Source organism: Bos indicus x Bos taurus, chromosome 15 (genome assembly GCF_003369695.1).
Source record: "Bos indicus x Bos taurus breed Angus x Brahman F1 hybrid chromosome 15, Bos_hybrid_MaternalHap_v2.0, whole genome shotgun sequence".
NCBI classification, from domain to species: domain Eukaryota; kingdom Metazoa; phylum Chordata; class Mammalia; order Artiodactyla; family Bovidae; genus Bos; species Bos indicus x Bos taurus.
In genome coordinates this window covers 49853677-49876745 of record NC_040090.1, presented here as the reverse complement: position 1 = coordinate 49876745, position 23069 = coordinate 49853677, and the positions used below count along the sequence as shown (strand labels likewise).

The 23069-nt window shown below is 39.6% G+C and overlaps 1 protein-coding gene across 1 annotated transcript in view; it reads left to right on the top strand.

Annotated features, from left to right (window-relative positions):
• Positions 1-22023, top strand: part of SAAL1 (serum amyloid A like 1) — a 28185-nt gene extending 6162 nt beyond the window's left edge. The window contains exons 4-12 of the mRNA XM_027563423.1: positions 2305-2384; positions 4652-4711; positions 4845-4960; positions 5307-5487; positions 8110-8192; positions 8281-8469; positions 13451-13647; positions 15350-15442; positions 17222-22023. Coding sequence (XP_027419224.1) covers positions 2305-2384; positions 4652-4711; positions 4845-4960; positions 5307-5487; positions 8110-8192; positions 8281-8469; positions 13451-13647; positions 15350-15442; positions 17222-17314 — 1092 coding nt within the window. The 3' untranslated portion in view covers positions 17315-22023. The remainder of the gene's footprint in view (positions 1-2304; positions 2385-4651; positions 4712-4844; positions 4961-5306; positions 5488-8109; positions 8193-8280; positions 8470-13450; positions 13648-15349; positions 15443-17221) is intronic.
• The last annotated feature ends 1046 nt before the right edge of the window (positions 22024-23069 follow it).

Below are 23069 nucleotides of genomic sequence, written 5' to 3'. Positions count from 1 at the left end.
GAACCACTTTTTCCTTAGGTTGTTATATTAATATAAAGATTTGACAGTTGCATAACTTTCTCCTAGCTTTTTCAAATTTAGGTACTTAGTACTTAAAGAAAATAAGCTTATTTTATTTTAAGAAAATAAGAATTGCTTCTTTTAGGAGTTAGTCCTGTTATTAATTATATATGTCTCTGAACCATAGCATGTTCATGGCAGTGATTCTCAGCCTTTGACACATGTTAGAATCACCTAAAATGTTTGCTTCCCAACTGCAGCGTGTCCCAGAATCAGTGATTATTGGGTCCACCCCCGGGGTCTGATCCAGTAGTTTTGGGTAGGATTAAAGAGTTCTGACAAGTTTCCAAGTAATGTTAGGCAGGTTGTGACCAGGACGAGGGCCCAAATTTTGAGAAGCTTTGTCCTAGGAAGCTTCTTACAAATTGCAGGTCAGGCCATTCCCAGATCAAACAGTCTCACCAAATGTGAGGCTCCAGACAGCTTTTAAAGTCCCCCCTGGTTATTCCAGTGAGTAGCTGAGGCTGGAAAACTGGGTGTTTGGTTGGAAGTTCAGTTATTCCCTCTGGTTTTTAAGGGCAAGGTGTGTGCTGCTCTTCTGACCCCGTTTTGTTTACCGCTTTCCCTACATTTGACCACCCACATTTTATTGAAGCTCTTTACTCATTTAACTTTGGTGCCACCCCACTCTCCTGGTCTCTGACCTCTCCAGTCACTTCTCTGTTACTTGTTTTGCCTTTTTAATTTCTTCCTACATGCTTCTTTTAAGGTGTACATCAGATCCTTTGTCCTCTTTTTATTCACTTACTTGGTGAGTTCATCTACTCGACACCTTTCTTTAAGTGGCAAATCTGTGTTTGTGGGATGCCTCCCTTCTGATTTCTGGTGTTCTGTCTCTGACCTTTTATCAAGCACTGTCTGCTTGCATGCTGCATTTTCCAGTCCAGAATTGTGTATGTTCAAACTCAGTGCTTGTTGCACTTATCCAGTTTTCAAAATCACATGATGTACTTGATAAACAACTTCCCACACCCTACTCTGGGGATTCTGATTCAATAGATCTGAGATGGGACATGGAAATTGGTATTTTCAGTACATTCCCTGAGTGATTTTTATTTTCTAGCAAGTTTGGAAGCACTATCCTAACTGAATTCATTGTGTTCTTTCCTGTGCTTTCTTTTCTAATTGTTTTTGTCAATGGAACCAATCTGTCCTACTAGAGAAATAAAACTACTTGAAACCTACGAGTTATGTTCAGTTGCTTCTCTTTCCTCCCATCATATTATTCTGGTTTCACTTGAGTATTTCTCCACTTGATCCATTTCTATACCTGCCATTGCCACCCTCATCTTCCTTCACCTTGATTTCAGAGATGCAGTGTGAGATAGTGGTTAAATGCTTAGCCTCCGGAATTTTGTTGTTTTCTAGTAGGAGATCTTGGGCAAGTTGTTTAACTTCTCTGTGTTTTGATTTCCTCATCTGAAAAATGGGGATAATGATGGTACATACCTCATAAATTATTATATGAAATGGTACATGGAAAGTGCTTAGGGTAGTGCCTGGGAATAGTAAGTGCTAAATAAGTATTAGCTGTTACTAGTCAAGTTAGCTTCTTTAAAAAATTTTTCACTATCATGTGTTACACATTTTGCTGCCAAAATAATTTTCCTAAAATATTACAGTATGTTGACCACTTTCTTGAGGACCTTCATGACTTCAGATAACTCAGATTAAGTCTAAACTCTTCAACATGACATTTAGGGCCCTTAATCCTGATCCTTTCTATCTGCTGGATTTATCTCACACTCTCCTCCCACCATGTGCTACTAATACTGGGTTGGCCAAAAAGTTTGTTTGTGTACGATGTCGTGGAAAAACCTGAACGGACTTTTTGTCTGACCCAGTAGCTGTGTGCTAATACAGGCAGCTTTCTGTTAGCCTTTGTTCACTCTCTTGCATTGTTCCTTCCTGCCTTGGCTGATGCTTTCCCTCTCATTTGAATGTCTGTCTTGTTTGTACATTCAAATCCTATCAATCAATTATGACTCAGTTCATCCGTAAGATTTCTTCTTCCATGAACTCCTGCCTGCCTTTGATCTTTCTTTTTCATGTGTTTTTCATCTTCTCTCAAATACTACTGGACAGTTGTCAAATTAGGTACAGGCAGTATGCTCCCCTGTGCTGCTTCCCTTTTTCTCTCCCCAAACTTGGCTCAGTGAAAGTTTTTTTTTTTTCAAGTTGTTATTTTTGTATATATGTCTTTCACCTTAGAGCCATTGTGACATGTGAAATTTGATTTGGCAGGAAATCTGTGTGGGAATATTAGGTAATATGGCCTGTTTCCAGGAGATATGTGTGTCCATCAGCAGTGATAAAAATCTTGGGTAAGTTTTACTACATAATAAGTATGTTTTTAAAAGATAGATTCATATTTCATATCCCTAAGGAAATCCTTATACATAAGAGAGAGGGAAACGTGGAATGTAGTACTTCCTTTGTCCTGGTGAGCATGCTCCAGGACTGCACTCTGTGTTGATGATGGTATCTGAGGGCTTCCATACTACTTGTGGACACGATTCAGAATTTAAGTCTGTTTTCAGCATTGGTTGCAAAGCGGCCCGAATAGTCACCCACATGGGATAAGAACCAGTGGGGCAGAGCTTGGCGATGGAGCACCTGACCAGAGTCCAAAACAGTTCAGGCTCAGGGAATCCAGAGGTGCAGAGCTGGAGTCTAAAACAACAAGACTTGTTGACCATAGTCACCCCGAGAATTTTGACTTAGATGGTGGGTGAAATGGCTTGCCAACAGACTAGAGGATACAGGGTTGCCCCTGTGATTCAAAGGCTCTCATACTTCTGCTTAGAGGATAGGTCTCTTCTAATTCTGTTAATCAGAATCTTAAAGAAATATGTGCCTACAGTAGGTTAAGAAAACTGTTCTAGGTTATTTTCAGGAAGAGCTGTAGGGCTTATCACAGGATTCAAGTACCTGGGGCCTCCAAAATAGAGGTTATTACCTCTTCTAGGTGTGGAAGGACTTTAAGATCCTAGTTTAAGGTATTTATTCTTCCATAACTTGTAATCATTCATGGAATAAACGATTCAGGATTATGTTTGGTGTCTAGTGATACCTATTATTTTGCCAACAAAGGTCCGTCTAGTCAAGGCTATGGTTTTTCCAGTGGTCATGTATGGATGTGAGAGTTGAACTGTGAAGAAAGCTGAGCGCTGAAGAATTGATGCTTTTGAACTACAAGGTCCTGAAAGTCAAGGACAGACTGAGGAATTATTCCAAATTGAAGGATTCTAAGGTGACTGCAGCCATGAAATTAAAAGACACTTACTCCTTGGAAGGAAAGTTATGACCAACCTAGATAGCATACTGAAAAGCAGAGACATTACTTTGCCAACAAAGGTCCGTCTAGTCAAGGCTATGGTTTTTCCAGTGGTCATGTATGGATGTGAGAGTTGGACTGTGAAGAAAGCTGAGCGCCGAAGAATTGATGCTTTTGAACTGTGGTGTTGGAGAAGACTCTTGCGAGTCCCTTGGACTGCAAGGAGATCCAACCAGTCCATTCTGAAGGAGATCAGCCCTGGGTGTTCTTTGGAAGGAATGATGCTGAGGCTGAAACTCCTAATACTTTGGCCACCTCATGTGAAGGGTTGACTCATTGGAAAAGACTCTGATGCTGGGAGGGATTGGGGGCAGAAGGAGAAGGGGATGACAGAGGATGAGATGGCTGGATGGCAGCACCGACTCGATGGACATGAGTTTGGGTGAACTCCAGGAGTTGGTGATGGACAGGGAGGCCTGGTGTGCTGTGATTCATGGGGTCACAAAGAGTCGGACATGACTGACCGACTGAACTGAACTGAACTGATACCTAGTAAAAATCTGAATAAGTAATATTGACAAGTTTTATAAATTTATTAAATATTTATCTTAATATGGAACAGTGTACATTGCTGATGAGATGTACATTTCCTCAGCCACTTTGGGACACTTGGGCATTACTTAGTCAAATTAGAAGATGCACTGTGACCCAGTGATGCCGCTTATAGGTATATGGTAAGAGAAATTGCACACACAAATCAGGATACTCATACAAGAAGTATTATGACTATTGCTTGAAATAGCCCCAAATTGGAATCAACCCAAATGTTCATCAGTAGTAGGCTGGAAAAACAAATTGTTTTATATTCATTCAATGAAATGCTCCACAGCAGTGAATCTGCAGCTACAGGAACAAGATGGGTAGATTGTAAAGAGATGGTGTTGGGCAGAAGAGCTCAGATGCAAAAGAGTACATACAATATCATTTCTTTCATATAAAGTTCAAAACCAAAATATATAAATGAACTATAGGGTAAACCAGGAAAATGATTGCTGGAAAAGTCAGGATAGTAGTCATTTCTAGGTGGGAAGGAGAACTGTGATTCGTAAGAGACACAGAGTGGCTACAGAGATGCAGCTCTGTTCTATGTCTTGCTTTATAATTGTTGCCCAAGTGTAGATTTGTGTCTTCCTGGTTTTTATGTTTGTAAGCCATATTTTCACATTTAAAACGTTTAAAAAGTTAAACATTCTGTTGTGATATTTGAAATGAGAGAAGTGAGGCATTTTGGGTTACCATTTTTTGTTTTTGTAGCCAGGTATTGCTGCACTGTTTGTATGATTCAGACCCTCCTACTCTGCTGGAAACAAGCAGGTATGCTTTCTTGTTTTTATAGATTCTCTATACTTACCCATAAGGGGACCCAGGAGAATAGAGTTGCCCTTTCCCTCTTGAATTTTCTTTACTGTTTTGAAAGATAGCTATTAAGCTTACATTTTTCACGTAGGTTGTTGCTTACTTGCCTTTCCCAGACAGAAGTGGCCAGTGTCTGGGTTGAAAGAATTCGAGAAAATCCAGCTATTTATGATAGTATTTGCTTTATCATGTCAAGTTCAACAAATGGTAAGTCACCATGTAATCTAGAAAAAAAATCTTTAAAATTATATTTAATTTTTAGGAAACCACATAACTATTTCTAGAGGTCACTTAAAAACTAAGTGTTAGGTGAGAAACTATTTCAGTTCAAGATATAAACTTTCTTCTTAAGCTCTCAAGATACTGATAAATCTCCCACTTGAAAATGAAGGAACACAAGCAAATTTAAACGAAGGTAGTAAACAGATTGCGCTTGGAATAAGTAATGCTTTGATAGGATTTAGCTTTCTTGACATAGTTTTAGGAATTTTGATTAGACTTACTGGTTTAAAAATTTTGTTTCTTATTTCAATGTTGCTTTTATTCTCTGCAGTTGACTTGCTGGTAAAGGTTGGGGAGGTTGTGGACAAGCTGTTTGATTTGGATGAGAAGCTAATGTTGGAATGGATTAAAAGTGGGGCTGTTCAGGCTCTGGACCAACCCCAGGAAGATTCTGAACAACAGCCAGTGTTTCGAATTGTGCCGTGTGTTCTTGAAGCTGCCAAACAAGTGCGGTAGGTGAGCTCTTCTGTGCAAAATGTTCTGGGAAAACCCCGTTGCTAGAAGCATCCTTACATATGTCTTCTTAGTTTCCTTTCGGCGGGATGAGTAGCACATAGCTGATCTTTGACAGGTTTGATTCACTACTAATATTGGTGACAGTGTATTTGCTCTTTGCAAGAATCATAATGGTTGCAAAATACCTGTTCTGATACTAATATTACTTGCTGCTAAGTCGCTTCAGTCGTGTCCGACTCTGTGCGACCCCATAGACAGCAGCCCACCAGGCTCCCCTGTCCCTGGGATTCTCCAGGCAAGAACACTGGAGTGGGTTGCCATTTCCTTCTCCAATGCATGAAAGTGAAAAGTGAAAGTGAAGTCACTCAGTCCTGTCTGACTCTTAGCGACCCCATGGACTGCAGCCTTCCAGGCTCCTCTGTCCATGGGATTTTCCAGGCAAGAACACTGGAGTGGGTTGCCATTTCCTTCTCCAATGCATGAAAGTGAAAAGTGAAAGTGAAGTCACTCAGTCCTGTCTGACTCTTAGCGACCCCATGGACTGCAGCCTTCCAGGCTCCTCTGTCCATGGGATTTTCCAGGCAAGAGTACTGGAGTGGGTTGCCATTGCCTTCTCCATAATATTACTTAGAAGTAGGGTAAAATCTTCTGCAGTTTTGTATAATTTTATATCAAATGGAAAAGATTTTCTTTGTGCTTTATTTTTTACTGGCCATGTGACACCTTCTTCATTTAGTGTCAGGTATCATTTGTTTTCTTGCTCCTTCCATATATGTGCCAGTCTCGGATAAGTGACTGCCTTTTGGGCTCTGGTATCTTCCTAAGAGTGATTACTAGATCTTGTAGATCACTGAAACTGTTTTTTGCTAGTCATTAGAAAATTAATTTATAAATTGATCTGCCTGCTGGTCAACTCACTGTTAATGCTTTATGCCCTACTTTTTTTTTGGCTACTCCCTGTGGCTTGTAGGATCTTAGTTCCCTGACCAGGAATTGAACCTGGGCCTTCAGCAGTGACAGTGCAGAGTTTTAACAACTGGACTGCCAGGGAATTCCAAATAATCGACAATAAAACCTTTAAATTTTATGTCCTTTATCCAGGTGAGCATAAAACTCATCATTTCCCCCCAGACCTGCTTCTTCAGTATTCTCAATCTCAATAAATGAGGTAATCATTATTCCATTTGGATAATGTGGGAGAAATGTGGAAGCCATTACTGACACTTCCCTCTCCCACCCCTTTCCCATGGCCAGTCAACCTCCAAGCCTTGTTCCTAACTTTTTAAAAACACTTATTTATTTGGCTTCAGCAGGCCTTAGTTGTGGCATGCAGGATCTTTGTTTGCGCCACACAGACTCACTCGTTGCGGTGCACCAGGCTTAGTTGCCCCTTGGCATGTGGGCATTGAACCGCCTGGGGATTGAACCTGCATCTTCCACATTGCAAGGCAAATTCTTAACTACTGGACCACCAGGGAAGTGTCTTTGCCTGACTTTTCTGGAACTTTGTGCCCCTGCCAGGCTACAATGGACAGTTGCACAGCTGGACAGCTGCACCATTCTCTTAACCTGAGTTCCCAGCCTCAAGGCTCGCTTTTCCAGGCCGAGACTATAGAGCTGTCTTTTTAGAACATACACTAATCATCTCACTTTGATGCTTCAGACTCTTCAGTTGCCTTCCTTTGAATGAGGTCCAGATTTTTCTGGCTTAAAAGGCCCTATACAGTGCTTCTCCATCCTTATTCCTGTCCTCTGTTTCAGCTATAGGAAATTTCCTTCAACTGAACCAAGCCATTGTGACTCCAAGCCATTGCACACCATGTTGTCTCTGCCTCCAACATTTCTTTGCCCCTTTCAGGGCAAACTGTTTCTCTTAGGATACATTCCCTGACTCTCCAAACTAAATTAAGTCTGCTACTTGGATATCTTCTAGTGTTACATTCATATCACTTTACTGTTATTTATTATCCCTGTAATTATCGTCTTTGCTTTTAGACAGTAAATTTCATGAAGGTAAGGGTGTCGTGTATGTATCTGTTTTCCCAGCCTCTAACATAGTGCCTGCAAGCTGTAGGTACTTATGAACCATCTTTTAGTTGTCACTATCTTTTCACTTAATTGTGTGGTTGAAGAACTAAGCCTGTGAGTTTAGGAATCCAGACTGTCTATCACAAAAATTATACTTACCAGGTTTTAGTGTTCTCAGCTCGGCTGGTAAGATGATCCTATGAAGTTTTAAGAACATCATTATTGTCAGTGCTGGGTGCAGTGGGCCTTACAGTTCATTCTGTAGAAGTCTCAGTCACTTTTTGTCTGATGATTCAAGTAAACCAGCATGGTGAAGTATCTGTCACCTGGTAGGTTTCTGCATTGTTACTTTCATGGGCCAAGGTCAAATCGAATTTTTACTTCTTGCCCAGTGTGTGTTGATTGTAGTACATAATATTTGTTTTTTGACTGTTTCCTCCATTAGAATGTAAGGACTTTGTCCTGTTCCCTTCTTTATCCTTAGCATGTAGGGCAGTGCCTAGTACCATGATAAATATTTACTGAATAAATGAGTGGTCACAATTCCACAGACTGAGAGTTGATTTAATGCTTTTGCTTTTTGTACTTAGCTCTGAAAATCCAGAAGGGCTTGATGTTTACATGCATATCTTACAGCTGCTCACCACAGTAGACGATGGAATTCAAGCAATTGGTAAGATGTTGAATGGGGGAGCACAATAGGTATTCGTTTAATTGTTTTCTGTTTTTTAATTGTTACTTTCTTCATCATCTTTATCAAGTACAGTGTCCAGATACTGGGAAAGACACTTGGAATTTACTTTTTGACCTGGTGTGCCACGAATTCTGCCAGTCTGATGATCCGCCCATAATACTGCAGGAACAGAAAACAGTGCTGGCCTCTGTTTTCTCAGTGTTGTCTGCCATCTATGCTTCACAGACTGAACAAGAGTACCTAAAGATAGGAAAAGGCAAGTATAATTTTAGCTCACTAAGTTAAATTCTGGTTCATCAGATGTGTTTGTTGTTCCTTTTATTCCTTTCTTCCATTTTTTTGGTGCTTTTATTCCCTTGAATAAAAAAATACCACATGCTCAGTACAAAAAAAATTTAAATTTATAAAAGGAAATCTAGTGCTTGTAATCTGACCATTCAGAGATAACTACTATACACTCACATCCATACTTTTTTTTTCTTGTTTTTTAGGCAGCTTTTTTCATTGAGAAGTAAAAATGAATATTTTCCTCTGCAAACACATGGTCTTTCACAGAATAATTTTTTATGACTAATACAATTAAATCCATGACCCATCTAGAATTATTCTGCTGTTACATGTGAGATGTGGTTTCACGTTTTTTCCAGATGGCTGCCCAGCTGCCTCAGCATTGCTGAGTGAATAGACCAGTTCACCCACACGGATTTGAAAGTTCACTGTTCCTGCGTTTTATATTGCCATATGTCCTTGACTCATTTCTGTTGCTCTATTCATGTATCCATAGCAATACTGTTTTAATTATTAAGACTTTATGTTTTGATACCTAGTAGGGCTAGTCCTCCTTCATTCTAATATTTCAGTATGGTTTTGACTATTATTCTTTTTTTTAAACACTGCATTAGATTGACAAGTTCCAAACAAAACAAAACCAAACGTCTTCTTGACTTTTTTGATTGAGATGTTAAATTTATAGACTATCTGAGAACATGTGCTTTTCCATTTGTTTAAGTCTTATGTCTCTCAGTAATGTTTTATGATTTTTTTCATACAGATCTTCATATTTCTTATTAGGTTTATTCGTGAATATTTTGTGTGTTGCTATTGTCTGTGGTATCTTCCACTGATTACTGTTGGAAAATATGAGGACTGCTGGGTTTCTTGGAGAAGGAAACAGCAACCCACTCCAGTATTCATGCCTGGAAAATCCCACGGACCGAGGAGCCTGGTGGGCTACAATCCATGGGGTCGCAAAGAGTCGGACACGACTGAGTGACTTCTGTGTGTATGTGTGTGTTGGGTTTCTGTGTATTAATTTTGCGTCTGTTGCTTAGTCACTAAGTCATGTCAGCTGTTTTCGAACTCATGGACTGTAGCCCGCCAGGCTTCTCTGTTCTTGGGATTTCTCAGGCAAGAATACTGGAGTGCGTTGCCATTTCCTTCTCTTGCTGAATTCTCTTACTGTTTTCAGTGGTTGTTCCAGTGGTAATTTTGGACTTTATCTGACACTCCTTTTAGTTTAACCTAGATATGTTTTTTCACTTTTCTGCCTCTTTATTATTTAATGGATTGCCTTGTACCTCTGGGGTTATGTAATAATGGTGATCTTTACCTTTTTCCTCACTTTAATCCGCCATGATTCTAGAGCTTCATTAATCATGATGCTGTTTTAGGCTTAAGCTATTTATGTTGTACCATTTGAGGAGATACTAATCCATTTCTATTTTATTCAGTTCGGTTCAGTTCAGTTCAGTCACTCAGTTGTGTCCGACTCTTTGTGACCCCATGAATTGCAGCCACCAGCCCTCCCTGTCCATCACCAACTCCCAGAGTCTACCCAAACCCATGTCCATCGAGTCGGTGATGCCATCCAGCCATCTCATCCTCTGTCGTCCCCTTCTCCTCCTGCCCCCAATCCTTCCCATCATTAGGGTCTTTTCCAATGAGTCAACTCTTCACATGAGGTTGCCAAAGTATTGGAGTTTCAGCTTCAACATCAGTCCTTCCAATGAACACCCAGGACTGATCTCCTTTAGGATGGACTGGTTGGATCTCCTTGCAGTCCAAGGGACTCTCAAGAGTCTTCTCCAACACCACAGTTCAAAAGCATCAATTCTTTGGCGCTCAGCTTTCTTCACTGTCCATCTCTCACATCCATACATGACCACAGGAAAAACCATAGCCTTAACTAGACGGACCTTTGTTGCCAAAGTAATGTCTCTGCTTTTGAATATGCTATCTAGGTTGGTCATAACCTTCCTTCCAAGGAGTAAGCGTCTTTTAATTTCATGGCTGCATTCACCATCTGCAGTGATTTTGGAGCCCAGAAAAATAAAGTCTGACACTGTTTCCCCATCTATTTCCCATGAAGTGATGGGACCAGATGCCATGATCTTCGTTTTCTGAATGTTGAGCTTTAAGCCAACTTTTTCACTCTCCACTTTGACTTTCATCAAGAGGCTTTTTAGTTCCTCTTCACTTTCTGCCATAAGGGTGGTGTCATCTGCATATTTGAGGTTATTGATATTTCTCCCGGCAATCTTGATTCCAGCTTGTGCTTCTTCCAGTCCAGCGTTTCTCATGATGTACTCTGCATATAAGTTCAATAAGCAGGGTGACAATATACAGCCTTGACATACTCCTTTTCCTATTTGGAACCAGTCTATTGTTCCATGTCCAGTTCTAACTGTTGCTTCCTGACCTGCATACAGATTTCTCAAGAGGCAGGTCAGGCGGTCTGATATTCCCATCTCTTTCAGAATTTTCCACAGTTGATTGTGATCCACACAGTCAAAGGCTTTGGCATAGTCAATAAAGCAGAAATAGATGTTTTTGTGGAACTCTCTTCCTTTTTCCATGATCCAGCGGATGTTGGCAATTTGATTTCTGGTTCCTCTGCCTTTTCTAAAACCAGCTTGAACATCTGGAAGTTCATGGTTCACATGTTGCTGAAGCCTAGCTTGGAGAATTTTGAGCATTACTTTATTAGTGTGTGAGATGAGTGCAATTGTGTGGTAGTTCGAGCATTCTTTGGCATTGCCTTTCTTTGGGATTGGAATGAAAACTGACCGTTTCCAGTCCTGTGGCCACTGGTGAGTTTTCCAGATTTGCTGGCATATTGAGTGCAGCACTTTGACAGCATCATCTTTCAGGATTTGAAAGAGCTCAACTGGAATTCCATCACCTCCAGTAGCTTTGTTCTTTTTCAAGTGTCTTTTTTGCATTTATGGATAAGTTATGTGACTGAGGAGATGACATTAAGTACAAATGTGAGAGAGGTAATGAAGTGAGTCATGTGAATACTTGGGCAGAAAGCATTCCAGACAACAGCAAGTGTAAAAGCCCCAAATTAGAAGTATGCCTGGTATATTTGAAGAAGAGCAGTGAAGCTGTATATGCTTGGGGTGATGACCACGTGAGAAAGAGAAATAGCACCTGGGGCCAGAGAGATAATGGGGGTTGGGTGGGGAGGGCCTGATTTTGCCTTTTGCTCTGAATGAGTTAGGGAACTGTGGGAGTTTTAAGCAGAGAATGGACAGACGTGAGCAGACTTTAACAGGCTTTCTGTGGGGGCAAAAGGGAGACTAGTTAGGAGGCTGCTGTGAACTTGAGGCAAGAGATGGTATAACTTGATTGAGGTGGTAATGGGGAGGTGGTGGGGAAAAATAGTCAGATTCTGATCATTTTTAAATAGTGCCAACAAGATTTGCCAACTCGTAGAATGAGAAGCGTGAGAAAAGTCAAGCTCTGTCTGGCATTTTTGTGTAAAAAAATTGCCATTTACTAAGGTAGACATGGCACCCCACTCCAGTACTCTTGCCTGGAAAATCCCATGGACGGAGGAGCCTGGAAGGCTGCAGTCCATAGGGTCGCTGAGGGTCGGACACGACTGAGCGACTTCACTTTCACTTTTCACTTTCATGCATTGGAGAAGGAAATGGCAGCCCACTCCAGTGTTCTTGCCTGGAGAATCCCAGGGTCGGGGGAGCCTGGTGGGCTGCCGTCTATGGGGTCTCACAGCGTCAGGCACCACTGAAGTGACTGACTTAGCAGCAGCAGCAAGGTAGAAAAGACTGGTTTTTAAACCTGGTAAGGTTGAGATGTCGACTCCATGTCCAGCTGGAGCAGTTGAGCTGACAGTCTTGAGTCTGGAGTGGAGAAGAAAGGCCTGAGCTGGACTGTAAATGTTGGAGTTGTCAGCTGTTATGCTTATTAGGTCTTCCATAAACCTTAGTTACTTCTTTTCACTTGATTTGCTATGAAAAGAGGGAAAATTAATATCTTTTACTGCCAATATGTTTGTCCTTTTCTTTTCATCATTTGTAGTTTAATGAATGTTGATGGCATATTGTTCAGTATATAGACATTCATTATAAATTGCCCATCTTTGTTTCCCATAATACTTATTTTTTTTGCTTAGATCCTTTTAAATCAGATATAAAGTTCATATCCCCTGTTTTCCTTTTGTTTGTTTGCATTTGCCTCTAATACCTTTGTCTATATTATTTTTTTCAACCTTTCTGAATACTTTGCTTTAGATGTGTTGATTTCTTCTCAGTAAATGAGTTAAACCATTTAAATGTGTTGATAGTTATGTTTGATCTGCATATTGTCATTTTTCATTATGTACATTTATATTGAAATACTTCAGTATATGATTTATTAACTTTGTTTTGTGAGTATATCTGAGATTTAGTAAGGTTAATAACTTTATAACTCTCAAAATACAGTTATAATGCCCCTCATTACAAAAAAAATCCTTAAAATCTAATAACTTAAAGCACATATCTCCACGTTGACTATTTTTTATCCATTTCCTTTATAACTGTCTCAAAATACAATTATAATGCCCCCCATTTTTAAAAAAATCCTTAAAAGTCTAATAACTTAAAGCATGTATCTCCATGTTGACTATTTTTTATCCATTTCCCTGGTATTTTCAAACTACAAACTTAAATGTGGGGGGGAGGCAGTTCCTGAATTATATTTTTTGATATCTGTTCTTTTTCATCATTTTGGGTTTCTTTTTCATTCTGTTTTATTCATTTGCTTATTTGAGAGTATAAAAACGTAAACCTCTTGGTGTCTGAGGCCTTGACAATCTTGTTTCCCGCCATATCTACAGTACCTAAAATACCGTGGTGTCTGGTATTCGTAGGTGTTCAGTACGTGTGCAGGAATGAATGAATGGTAACCAAATTTAACTGGCTGATTCCTTGCCCCTTGATTTGTTTGTACAGTGGATCTTCCTCTAATAGACAGCCTGATTCGTGTCTTACAAAATATGGAACATTGTCAGAAGAAACCAGAGAACTCAGTGGAGTCTAACACAGGAGAAACTAAAAAGTCTGATTTAACCCAAGAGGATTTCCACTTGAAAATCTTGAAGGATATTTCATGTGAATTTCTTTCTAATATTTTCCAAGTGTTAACAAAGGTAGGAGAAAAGTATAAAATGCTTTCTTCAGGAAAAGAAAGTATGGATTGCTTTCTGCTCTCAAATTTTATTGTTAGTGTTTTTATTTTTTAATTTTACATTAATTTGGGGAAATAGAGAAAGAAAAAACTTTTAAGTTTATACTCAAACTAACAGCTGATGTAAATTGGTATATTTATTTATGTGCTTTTCATATACTTCTCACCAGTTATACAATTTTTGGAGGCCGTTCTTTTCACTTAACATTATAAGCACTTTTCCTGACTCCACATCAATACACTGAAAAACTTTTCACTGAGAACCAGTTTGTTTAATACTCAATTTGCCAAAAAATCGGTTTTCAAAATTTACTGTGAACTTGTCTTAAGAAGTATTCTTCCTGAATATGTGCAGGATTGTTAGCATATTCTTTCTTTGAGCATATTCTTTCTCAGTTCAGTTCAGTCGCTCAGTCGTGTCTGACTCTTTTGCCACCCCGTGAATAGCAGCACGCCAGGCCTCCCTGTCCATCACCATCTCCCGGAGTTCACTCAAACTCACGTCCGTCGAGTCAGTAATGTCATCCAGCCATCTCATCCTCTGTCATCCCCTCTTCCTCCTGGCCCCAATCCCTCCCAGCATCAGAGTCTTTTCCAATGAGTCAACCCTTCGCATGAGGTGGCCAAAGTACTGGAGTTTCAGCTTCAGCATCATTCCTTCCAAAGAAATCCCAGGGCTGATCTCCTTCAGAATGGACTGGTTGGATCTCCTTGCAGTCCAAGGGACTCTCAAGAGTCTTCTCCAACACCACAGTTCAAAAGCATCAATTCTTCGGCGCTCAGCTTTCTTCACAGTCCAAATCTCACATCCATACATGACCACTGGAAAAACCATAGCCTTAATAATTTTTTATTATTAGTGAGATTGAATATCTTTCCATATATTTGTATATTATTTGTGTTTCCTGCTTTATAAACTTATCCATCTTGATTTTTGTATGAACTCCTTGGGTAATTCTATATCTTTTGCATATTTGTTACAAGTATTTTTCCCATTGTTTGTTGTTGTTTTTGTTTTTTTGGAGGGAGGGATGTAGGTGTTACTTAATTTTTATGTGATAAGAATATAGGAAGAAAGTGGGCTGAGAATAAACCAGGGATATGTCTTGAAAATTCTGATATGCCATACTTAATGGAATTTGGACTTAATCTTGAGGAAACTGGGGAACTACTAGAGTTTTTTTTTTTAAGCATCAAGTGATATGACCTGTTTAGAAAGGTTACTCCAGAAGTAGTAGAGGATTAGAATGAGTTGAAGCTGCAAGACAGGAGACCAACCAACAGGCTCTTGTGGCTGGTAATCTTCAAGGAGAAAGAGTGAGAGCTTAGACAGTGGAAGAGTGGATGGAGAGCAGGGGTGAGATGGGAGAGATTTAGTAGAGTAGAACTAAACCCTTAGCTGGAGGGACTGGCCGCAGAGGAGGACGTCTTGGCGCTCCCCTACATTTTTGGTTTGTGCAGCAGGCCTGGTGGGTGGTGGTGCCTTCAGTGGAGCACATGTTTGGGTTAGACCAGGAGGGATGATGGCGGGTTCAGTTTGGAACATTTGAAATGCCTATAGGATCAGTGGGGAACTGGATAAACTGACTTGTGTTTATTTGCCAGATGTGGCTTTAGAAATTTTCGGTTTTTTGATAACAGATCTTTTTGTTTATTTGTTTTAGGAGACTATAACTCAGGGACTAAAGGAGGGCCAGTTAAGCAAACAGAAGTGTTCCTGTGCATTTGAAAATCTTCTTCCTTTCTATAGCCCTGTGGTGAGTATAAGTAAATGTATAGGTGGCCGAGTTTCAGGGGATTACTCTGTAAAATGTTTTAAGTAATAAGCACTTGATCTCTGAGGCCTTTGTGAAAAAAGGTAGTGCATATACTACACATGACTCAGTGCCTTTGTCAGATAGATGACTGCTGGATAATTCATGGCACTAGCCTGAGTAACAAAGGAATCAACACTGAATTTATAGTATCCTTTTCTGTTGTAGCATATATACTAATTAAAAATAAGATTCTTAGGTATAGTCAATAGGTTTTTATCAGATCAGATCAGTCGCTCAGTCGTGTCTGACTCTTTGCGACCCCATGAATCACAGCATGCCAGGCCTCCCTGTCCATCACCAACTCCCAGAGTTCACTCAGACTCACGTCCATCGAGTTGGTGATGCCATCCAGCCATCTTATCCTCTGTCGTCCCCTTCTCCTCTTGCCCCCAATCCCTCCCAGCATCAGAGTCTTTTCCAATGAGTCAACCCTTCACATGAGGTGGCCAAAGTACTGGAGTTTCAGCTTCAGCATCATTCCTTCCAAAGAAATCCCAGGGCTGATCTCCTTCAGAATGGACTGGTTGGATCTCCTTGCAGTCCAAGGGACTCTCAAGAGTCTTCTCCAACACCACAGTTCAAAAGCATCAATTCTTCGGCCCTCAGCCTTCTTCACAGTCCAACTCTCACATCCATACATGACCACAGGAAAAACCATAGCCTTGACTAGACGGACCTTTGTTGGCAAAGTAATGTCTCTGCTTTTCAGTATGCTATCTAGGTTGGTCATAACTTTCCTTCCAAGGAGTAAGCGTCTTCTAATTTCATGGCTGCATTCACCATCTGCAGTGATTTTGGAGCCCAGAAAAATAAAGTCTGACACTGTTTCCACTGTTTCCCCATCTATTTCCCATGAAGTGATGGGACCGGATGCCATGATCTTCGTTTTCTGAATGTTGAACTTTAAGCCAAGTTTTTCACTCTCCACTTTGACTTTCATCAAGAGGCTTTTTAGTTCCTCTTCACTTTCTGCCATAAGGGTGGTGTCATCTGCATATTCAAATTACATTGGATTTGCTACCATTAGAGGCAATTTCAAAATAATTTTTTTTTAGAAAAATGGAATGTGGAATGTGGGAGTGAGTGAGTGGGTCAGAAAGGAGGATGATAATATAACTCTGGTAATGGACCCTCAAGGGCAATCAGTAGGAGGAGAAATATTAGTTTAAAAATAAACGAGGGGACTTCCCTTGTGGACCAGTTGGATAAGAATCCACCTGACAATGCAGGGGACATGGGTTCGAACCCTAGTCTGGGAAGATTCCACATGCCTCAGAGCAACTGAGCCATGTGCTGCAGCTACGGAGCCTGTCCTCTAGAGCCCGTGAGCCATAACTGCTGAGCCTGAACGCCCTAGAGCCACATGCCGCAGCTGCCGAGCCTGCGCGCAAAGAGCCAACATGCTCCACAACAAGAGAAGCCACTGCAGTGAGAGACCCCTGCTCGCTGCAGCTGGAGAAAGCCCCACACAGCAACGAAGTCCCAGCACAACCAAAGATGAGTAAAAGGAAACAAAATGATAAGGGCTAGGCATTGCCTTGGTGTTTCAGAGGACTATCCAGGAAGTACTGTTCTTGTCATCTGATCTGTTAACATTTCTTTTCCACTGGACTGTTTAGAAAACATAGGTAGAGCGTTTTTATAGACAATAGTCAGTATGTTTTTAAGGTATCTTTTCCTGTACTTATTTTTATTTGATTTCTTTTGTTTAACTCACAGGTGGAAGACTTTCTCAAAATCCTCCGTGAAGTTGATAAGACTCTTGCTGGTAACCTGGAGGAAGGCTTCCCAAGTTTGAAGATTCAGACTTAAAAACTATTAGAATCCTCTGCCCAAGAAATGGACTCGCTGACTGTTGAAATTGACAAATAGGAAATATTACACCATAATTGTTTGGTATCATACTCATGCCCTTCTCCTCCAGCCTTATCTCATTTTTGTTTGGCACTGAAATATTTTCACTACCATCAAACATCATCTCCCTCCCCTCCTTTTTTTTTGGTGTGTGTGTGTTGGTTGTATAGTATTTGTCTTCAGGTAAAGAAAACAAAATTATCATAGAGGTCCTTTTTAGAATATTTGAGGGGTCACTGAGGATTTTCTTCATAACTCAATTTGATTTTTACTCAGAATTTTGTATTCATATCTACTGCAAGTGCATTCAGCTGCACTAGTAGAAAACCCTACTACAGTAGCTTAATCTGTTAACTTGTATGTATTTTATGCAATAAGAAGTCCAGAGGTGTGCAGTCCAGCCCTGATAAGGTGGCTCAGGGACCCTGACTCCCTTTATCTCTACGTGATCTGCCGGGTAGACCTTTGTGTTCATTATTGTTGTCTTTTGGTTAAAGGGACTATAATATCTCTGGTCCTTTCTTCCACATTCATGGAAGAAAAAAGAGAAAGAGGCCAAGGGGCTTTCTCTTAACAAAACTTTACTTTTTATTTGGAAAAGATAGCCCTCCCTGGCCAGAACCATGTCTTATGTCTGTCCCTAATTGCAGGTATTTGAAATCAAGTACTTTTTTTCTTCCTGGCCTCTCCAGGAGAGAAAGGCAAGAGAGAAGGGAGATAGGAATGGCTTTTGAGTATACCCAGTTCATGGTGTTTGCCACAATATGCAAACCTTTCTGTCCATTTTAATTGTATTGATTCCATGCTAGGTTGTTAGTAACAATCAAAAGCAACTACTAGTTTAGCTTTGTTACAGTTCAGTTTTTTTCCAGTGTTTTACGTATGAAGATGAAAATGCTAACATTCTGATGAAAGCACATTAGCAGAATTCTCTGGTTTAATTTCAGAAAATGATTTTCTTGAGTGACCTCAGATTTTTAAAGTTAAGACTGAGGAAGTTTCATAACTTCTGGTTGTTTACAGACTGTTGTACGTGATTTTCCTCTCAGACTGTATCATTCAGTATAGTGCTTCCTAATGAGACGTATTCTGGGAATCAACCAGGTACACTTATAGGAAGTACCCAGTTTGTATTGTTTCAGTTACTGAAAGTGGACTTTTAGTAGATTTTCAGAAAATAGCAGTTATGAATGAAAAAGCCAGCTGTTTAAGCCTCTCTTCTGGTATACCTTCTTCTCAGTCTATTGTAGAATCTTTAAAATTTTTAATCTTTAAAGCATTAGTCTTGCCTTTTGTATTCTTTCCTTGAATAATTTTTGCTGATAAAACACAGGGTTTTCCTGTGCTGTTTGTAAGAGATATATAATTTCCAGTTTGGGGGTAATTTTAGTGTTGAAAGTACCCTGCCAAAAAGAATTGAACTATGAAATTAAAATCTTATCGATTAAACTCTAGTTGGTAGGTTTGCTTTATGTATATTTGTATGTCTTTGGTGGTGACCTGTCCGCCAAGTGGAATATGACTTTAACGTGAGATTTCAAAGGCACCTATGTAATCACTCCTACCTGCTAGCCAGTGCTAAAAATTCTACTTCTGTTATCTCTTAAAGTTTAAGGTTAAAGATGCAAATAAGCCTATTAGAGTAATACTCCAAGTTACTGTCATGTTTCACGTCAGTGTGTAAATTCACATTCTCTTTTCCTGAGGGCACATTTTAAAAGGGGGAGCACAGGAACCTTGGGTGTCTGAACAAAAGAGTGCCATTCAGAGTGGCCAGGTTACAGAGGGAGAAAAAGGATACATCAGGGGGAGGCTTGGGATGTCCAGGTTATTTTCTACTTCCATTTCTGCCTTGAACCTGCCTTATTGATGCTTCTTGCTATTGTAACATTATGAAGTGGTGCATATTTTCATAGTACTTCGATATGTTTGAAAACTTCCTAAATCTGTAAATTATAACAAATAGTTTTTTTTTAAGTGAGCAATGTTAAAACTTCTTTTTTTTTTAATGGTACACAGTTTGAAGAATTTACTAAAAATTAATGCTTGTATCAATTACAGTGATATTTTAAAATGGTGCTTTCTGCAGAAGCAGGTTCAGGAGTGCTGGACTCTGAAAATCATGTAACTTGCAAGGCTGAAGACCCTATTTGGGGCAGCCAGTCATATTTATTGTCTACTATGTATCAGGTGTTGTTCTAAGTATTAGGAAGACAGCAGCCAACTAAACAGACAGGATATGCATACTGGAAATTTTGTAGTGGACAAAGAGACATGAATCTGGCCAAGTGGAGCTCACATTCTAGAGTCTTCTGTAGAGTAACGGGAAGAACTTGGCCTGCACAGAAGAACAGAAGAGGTCACTCAGCCTGGAGGAGAACAGATCATTGTTCTCAGTTCTTCACCTCTCTTGCCATGGCTTCTTGGTGACTGGAGTGTATTTCCCTGCCCTTTGATTTTGAGCTTGGCCAAGTCATTTTGCTTCAGCCAATTGAACATTAGTTAAGTTAATATAAGCAGTCTAAATACACTAGTCTTTTTAAAGGCTGAATAGTATTCCACTGTGTGTATATGCCATGTTCTCTTCCCCCGTCAGTGGGCATTTAGGTCGCTTCTGGGTCTTGGCTTTGTGAAGAGTGCTGCAGTGAACACGAGAGTGAAGCTCTCTCTTCGAGACCCTGCTTTCAGTTCCTTTGGTTAGATACCCAGAAGTGAGATTGCGGAAGTGTAAGTAACTTAGCTAAGAGAACGGTTAAGTCATCCCCTCCCCCAACTCTTTTTTCCTAAAATAATGATTTTTTTCCATCTTTGTCGGGATAAGGCTGATCTGGAGCATACTAACCCTGATCACCTTGCTGCGATATTATTGAGATGTCACTCTCAGTTTACATTGCTACCAACAGTGTACAAGCGTTCCTTTTTCTCCACATGCTCAGTAACACTTCTCTTTAGTTACCAACACTTGTGTATGTAGATAGTAGCCCCCTAACTGGTGTGAAGTGATCATCTCATTTTGGTTTTGATTTGTGTTTCCCTGGTGATCAGTGGTGTTGAGCACTTTTTCATATATGTGTCAGCCATTCACATCTTCATTGGTGACATGTCTCTTCAGTTCCTTGGCCAAATTTTTAATCAGCTTGTTTGTGAAGCTTTTTTGTTAGTGAGTTGCAGATTTTCCATTATATTTGAATATTAACTCTATCAGATATATGGCTTGGAAATATTTTTTCCCATTCCATAGGCTGCCTTTTCATTTTGTTGATTGCTTCCTTTGCTATGCAGAATAGTTTCCTTTGCTATGCAGAATAGTTTGAGGTAGGCCCACTTGGCTGTTTTTGGCTGTGCTCTTGGTATCATATCCAAGAAATGATTGCAAAGACTATTATCAAGAAACTTCTCTCCGTGTTTTCTTCTCAAGAGTTTTTACAGTCTAAGTTTTACATTTATGTTTTTATCCATTTTGAGTTAATTTTTATGTATGATGTAAGAGAGAGGTACATATTCATTCTTACACGCATGAACATCCAGTTTTCCCCAGCATTACTTATTGAAGAGACTGTCCTTCCCCCATGGTATATTCTTGCTGCCTTTGTCAAAGATTGGTTGTGTGTGTATGGGTTTCTTTCTGGGCTCTGTTCTATTTCTTTGGTCTATATGTCTGTTCTTAAAACAGTCCCACTTATGGTAGCATCAAAAAGGTGGTGAAAGACTTACACACTAAAAAATTATAAAACACAGACAGAAGAAATTAAGGCAGACACAAATGAAAAGATATCCGTGATCATGAATTGTAAGAATTAATATTGTTAAATTGGCCATACTATCCAACATAATCTTCAGGCTCATTGTAGCACCTATCAAAATCCTAATTTTTTTACAGAAATAGAAAAAAAAACCCTAAAGTTTGTGTGGAAGCATAAAAGACACCTAATAGCCAAAGCAGTTTTGAGCCAAAAAAACAAACCCAAAGCTAGAGATGTCATGCTTCATGATTTCAAAATATATTGCAAAGCCCTTTAGGTTTTCTTGAATGAGATTTGAAAAGTCTTAAATATCTGATACTTCTGCAACCACATTTATTTTTCACTAGGACTATATTAAGTGAAATATACCATATTTGAAACTTCACTGCAAATATGATTTGTACTAGAACATCAAGAGCTCTTTAGCGGCAGTCTTAACTATGTGCCTCTTGCTGCCTCTAAATAGGTTTCCTTGTGAAATGATTTTAAATTAACTTTTAAACACCAGGTTCCGTGTTCCACTGCTAAGGCTACAGCATGTATTTATAAAAACATTTCTGCTCACTAGGACACCTAGTTAATTACATACTGAGCTTGTATCAATATTGGGCTTGGTGACCTGCAGGCTGTTTAGAAGTGGGAGGCTTAGGAGACCATCTGCCAATCTCTGCCATTGGAAATGCTTTTCTCTATTACTGTAATGAAATCACTAAAATCATTTCCTGTTTCCAGTCCTTGTTCAGTTCTTCTATCTATTGTCAATAAGAGGATATTAAAATACTCAGGAAAGTCCACATGTCCTTTTCATCCTGGTCCATAATGTGGCAAGTGTCTTTGTGTTTTAGTATTGGAAATAATAAATAATGACGTCAAGTCTATTGTAATAAAAGAAGCCTGCTTATTAAACTCTTTCTTTTCCTTTGACATCATGGGATCTGTTTATAATTTTATGGGTTTTCCCGCTTACCATTCAGGGTTTATATGATTACATGAGAAATTGAAACGTTTTGGGGAACAGTCCCTTCACAGAACTGACAATTTCCTGCTTGGTCAGGCCCGTTGTGCATGCAGACTCCAACGAGATAGTGGAAGAAAGGACAAGGAGGCTTTCTGTATTCTGGAGGAGCTTGACTTCGTGAAGTTTGGGCTTGCTTCCACAAAGGAGTGTGTGTTTTAAAAGCAAGGTGTGTGGGTTAGTGGGGAATGTATATTTATCATAGTCCACAGATCAAGAATATATATAGAGAGACATATGGCTTTATTATAAGTCACTCAGTCAATGTAGGATCATGTAATTTTGTTTTGAATGGCTCTTTCTGACCCTATACCACTTGAAGACATTGGCATCTTTGGAAGTTAACTCTCCTAGGACCTGTGTCTGGGAAGGCTGGTGGCATTTGTAAACCTATAAGTGTGCTTTCTTCAAAATGCAGCTGGTGTTAACCAGGAACAAATATCGTGGTCAGTCAGCTAGCATTCACCTGGACAAACTTAAGTCCTTTAACTTCGCTTTAACCACAGAGAAGTCTTGATTCTGTCACCAGTGGTAGGAAAAAAAAAATCTGTCAACATTGTGGACCCTGGAACAAAGTCCTCAAATTGAATTCTTTAATTTTTTTTTTTTTAATGTTTGGACAGACCAGGTAACTGTCTTTTGTGTCCTGACTAAAAGTTACTTTAATTTTTGTGATTGTAGTATTCAATATTTAAAGCACTTTGGAGATTTCTTGCTCCAAATGTACCCCTTTGCTTGTTGCCCCATAAAGTGATACCCAAATGATCTTTAAAGATCAAATTTCACATTTTCAGATCAGTCTTGAGTAATGTGAAATCTTAGTAGATTTTTATCTTTCTATTTGAACATGTTTTAATGTGGGTTGGCTATTTAGGACTGTTGCTGAAAAGACACACAGTTTTTCAGAACAACTCACATTTTTCCAGAACAGCTCACAAGGCAACTCAAAGATTAT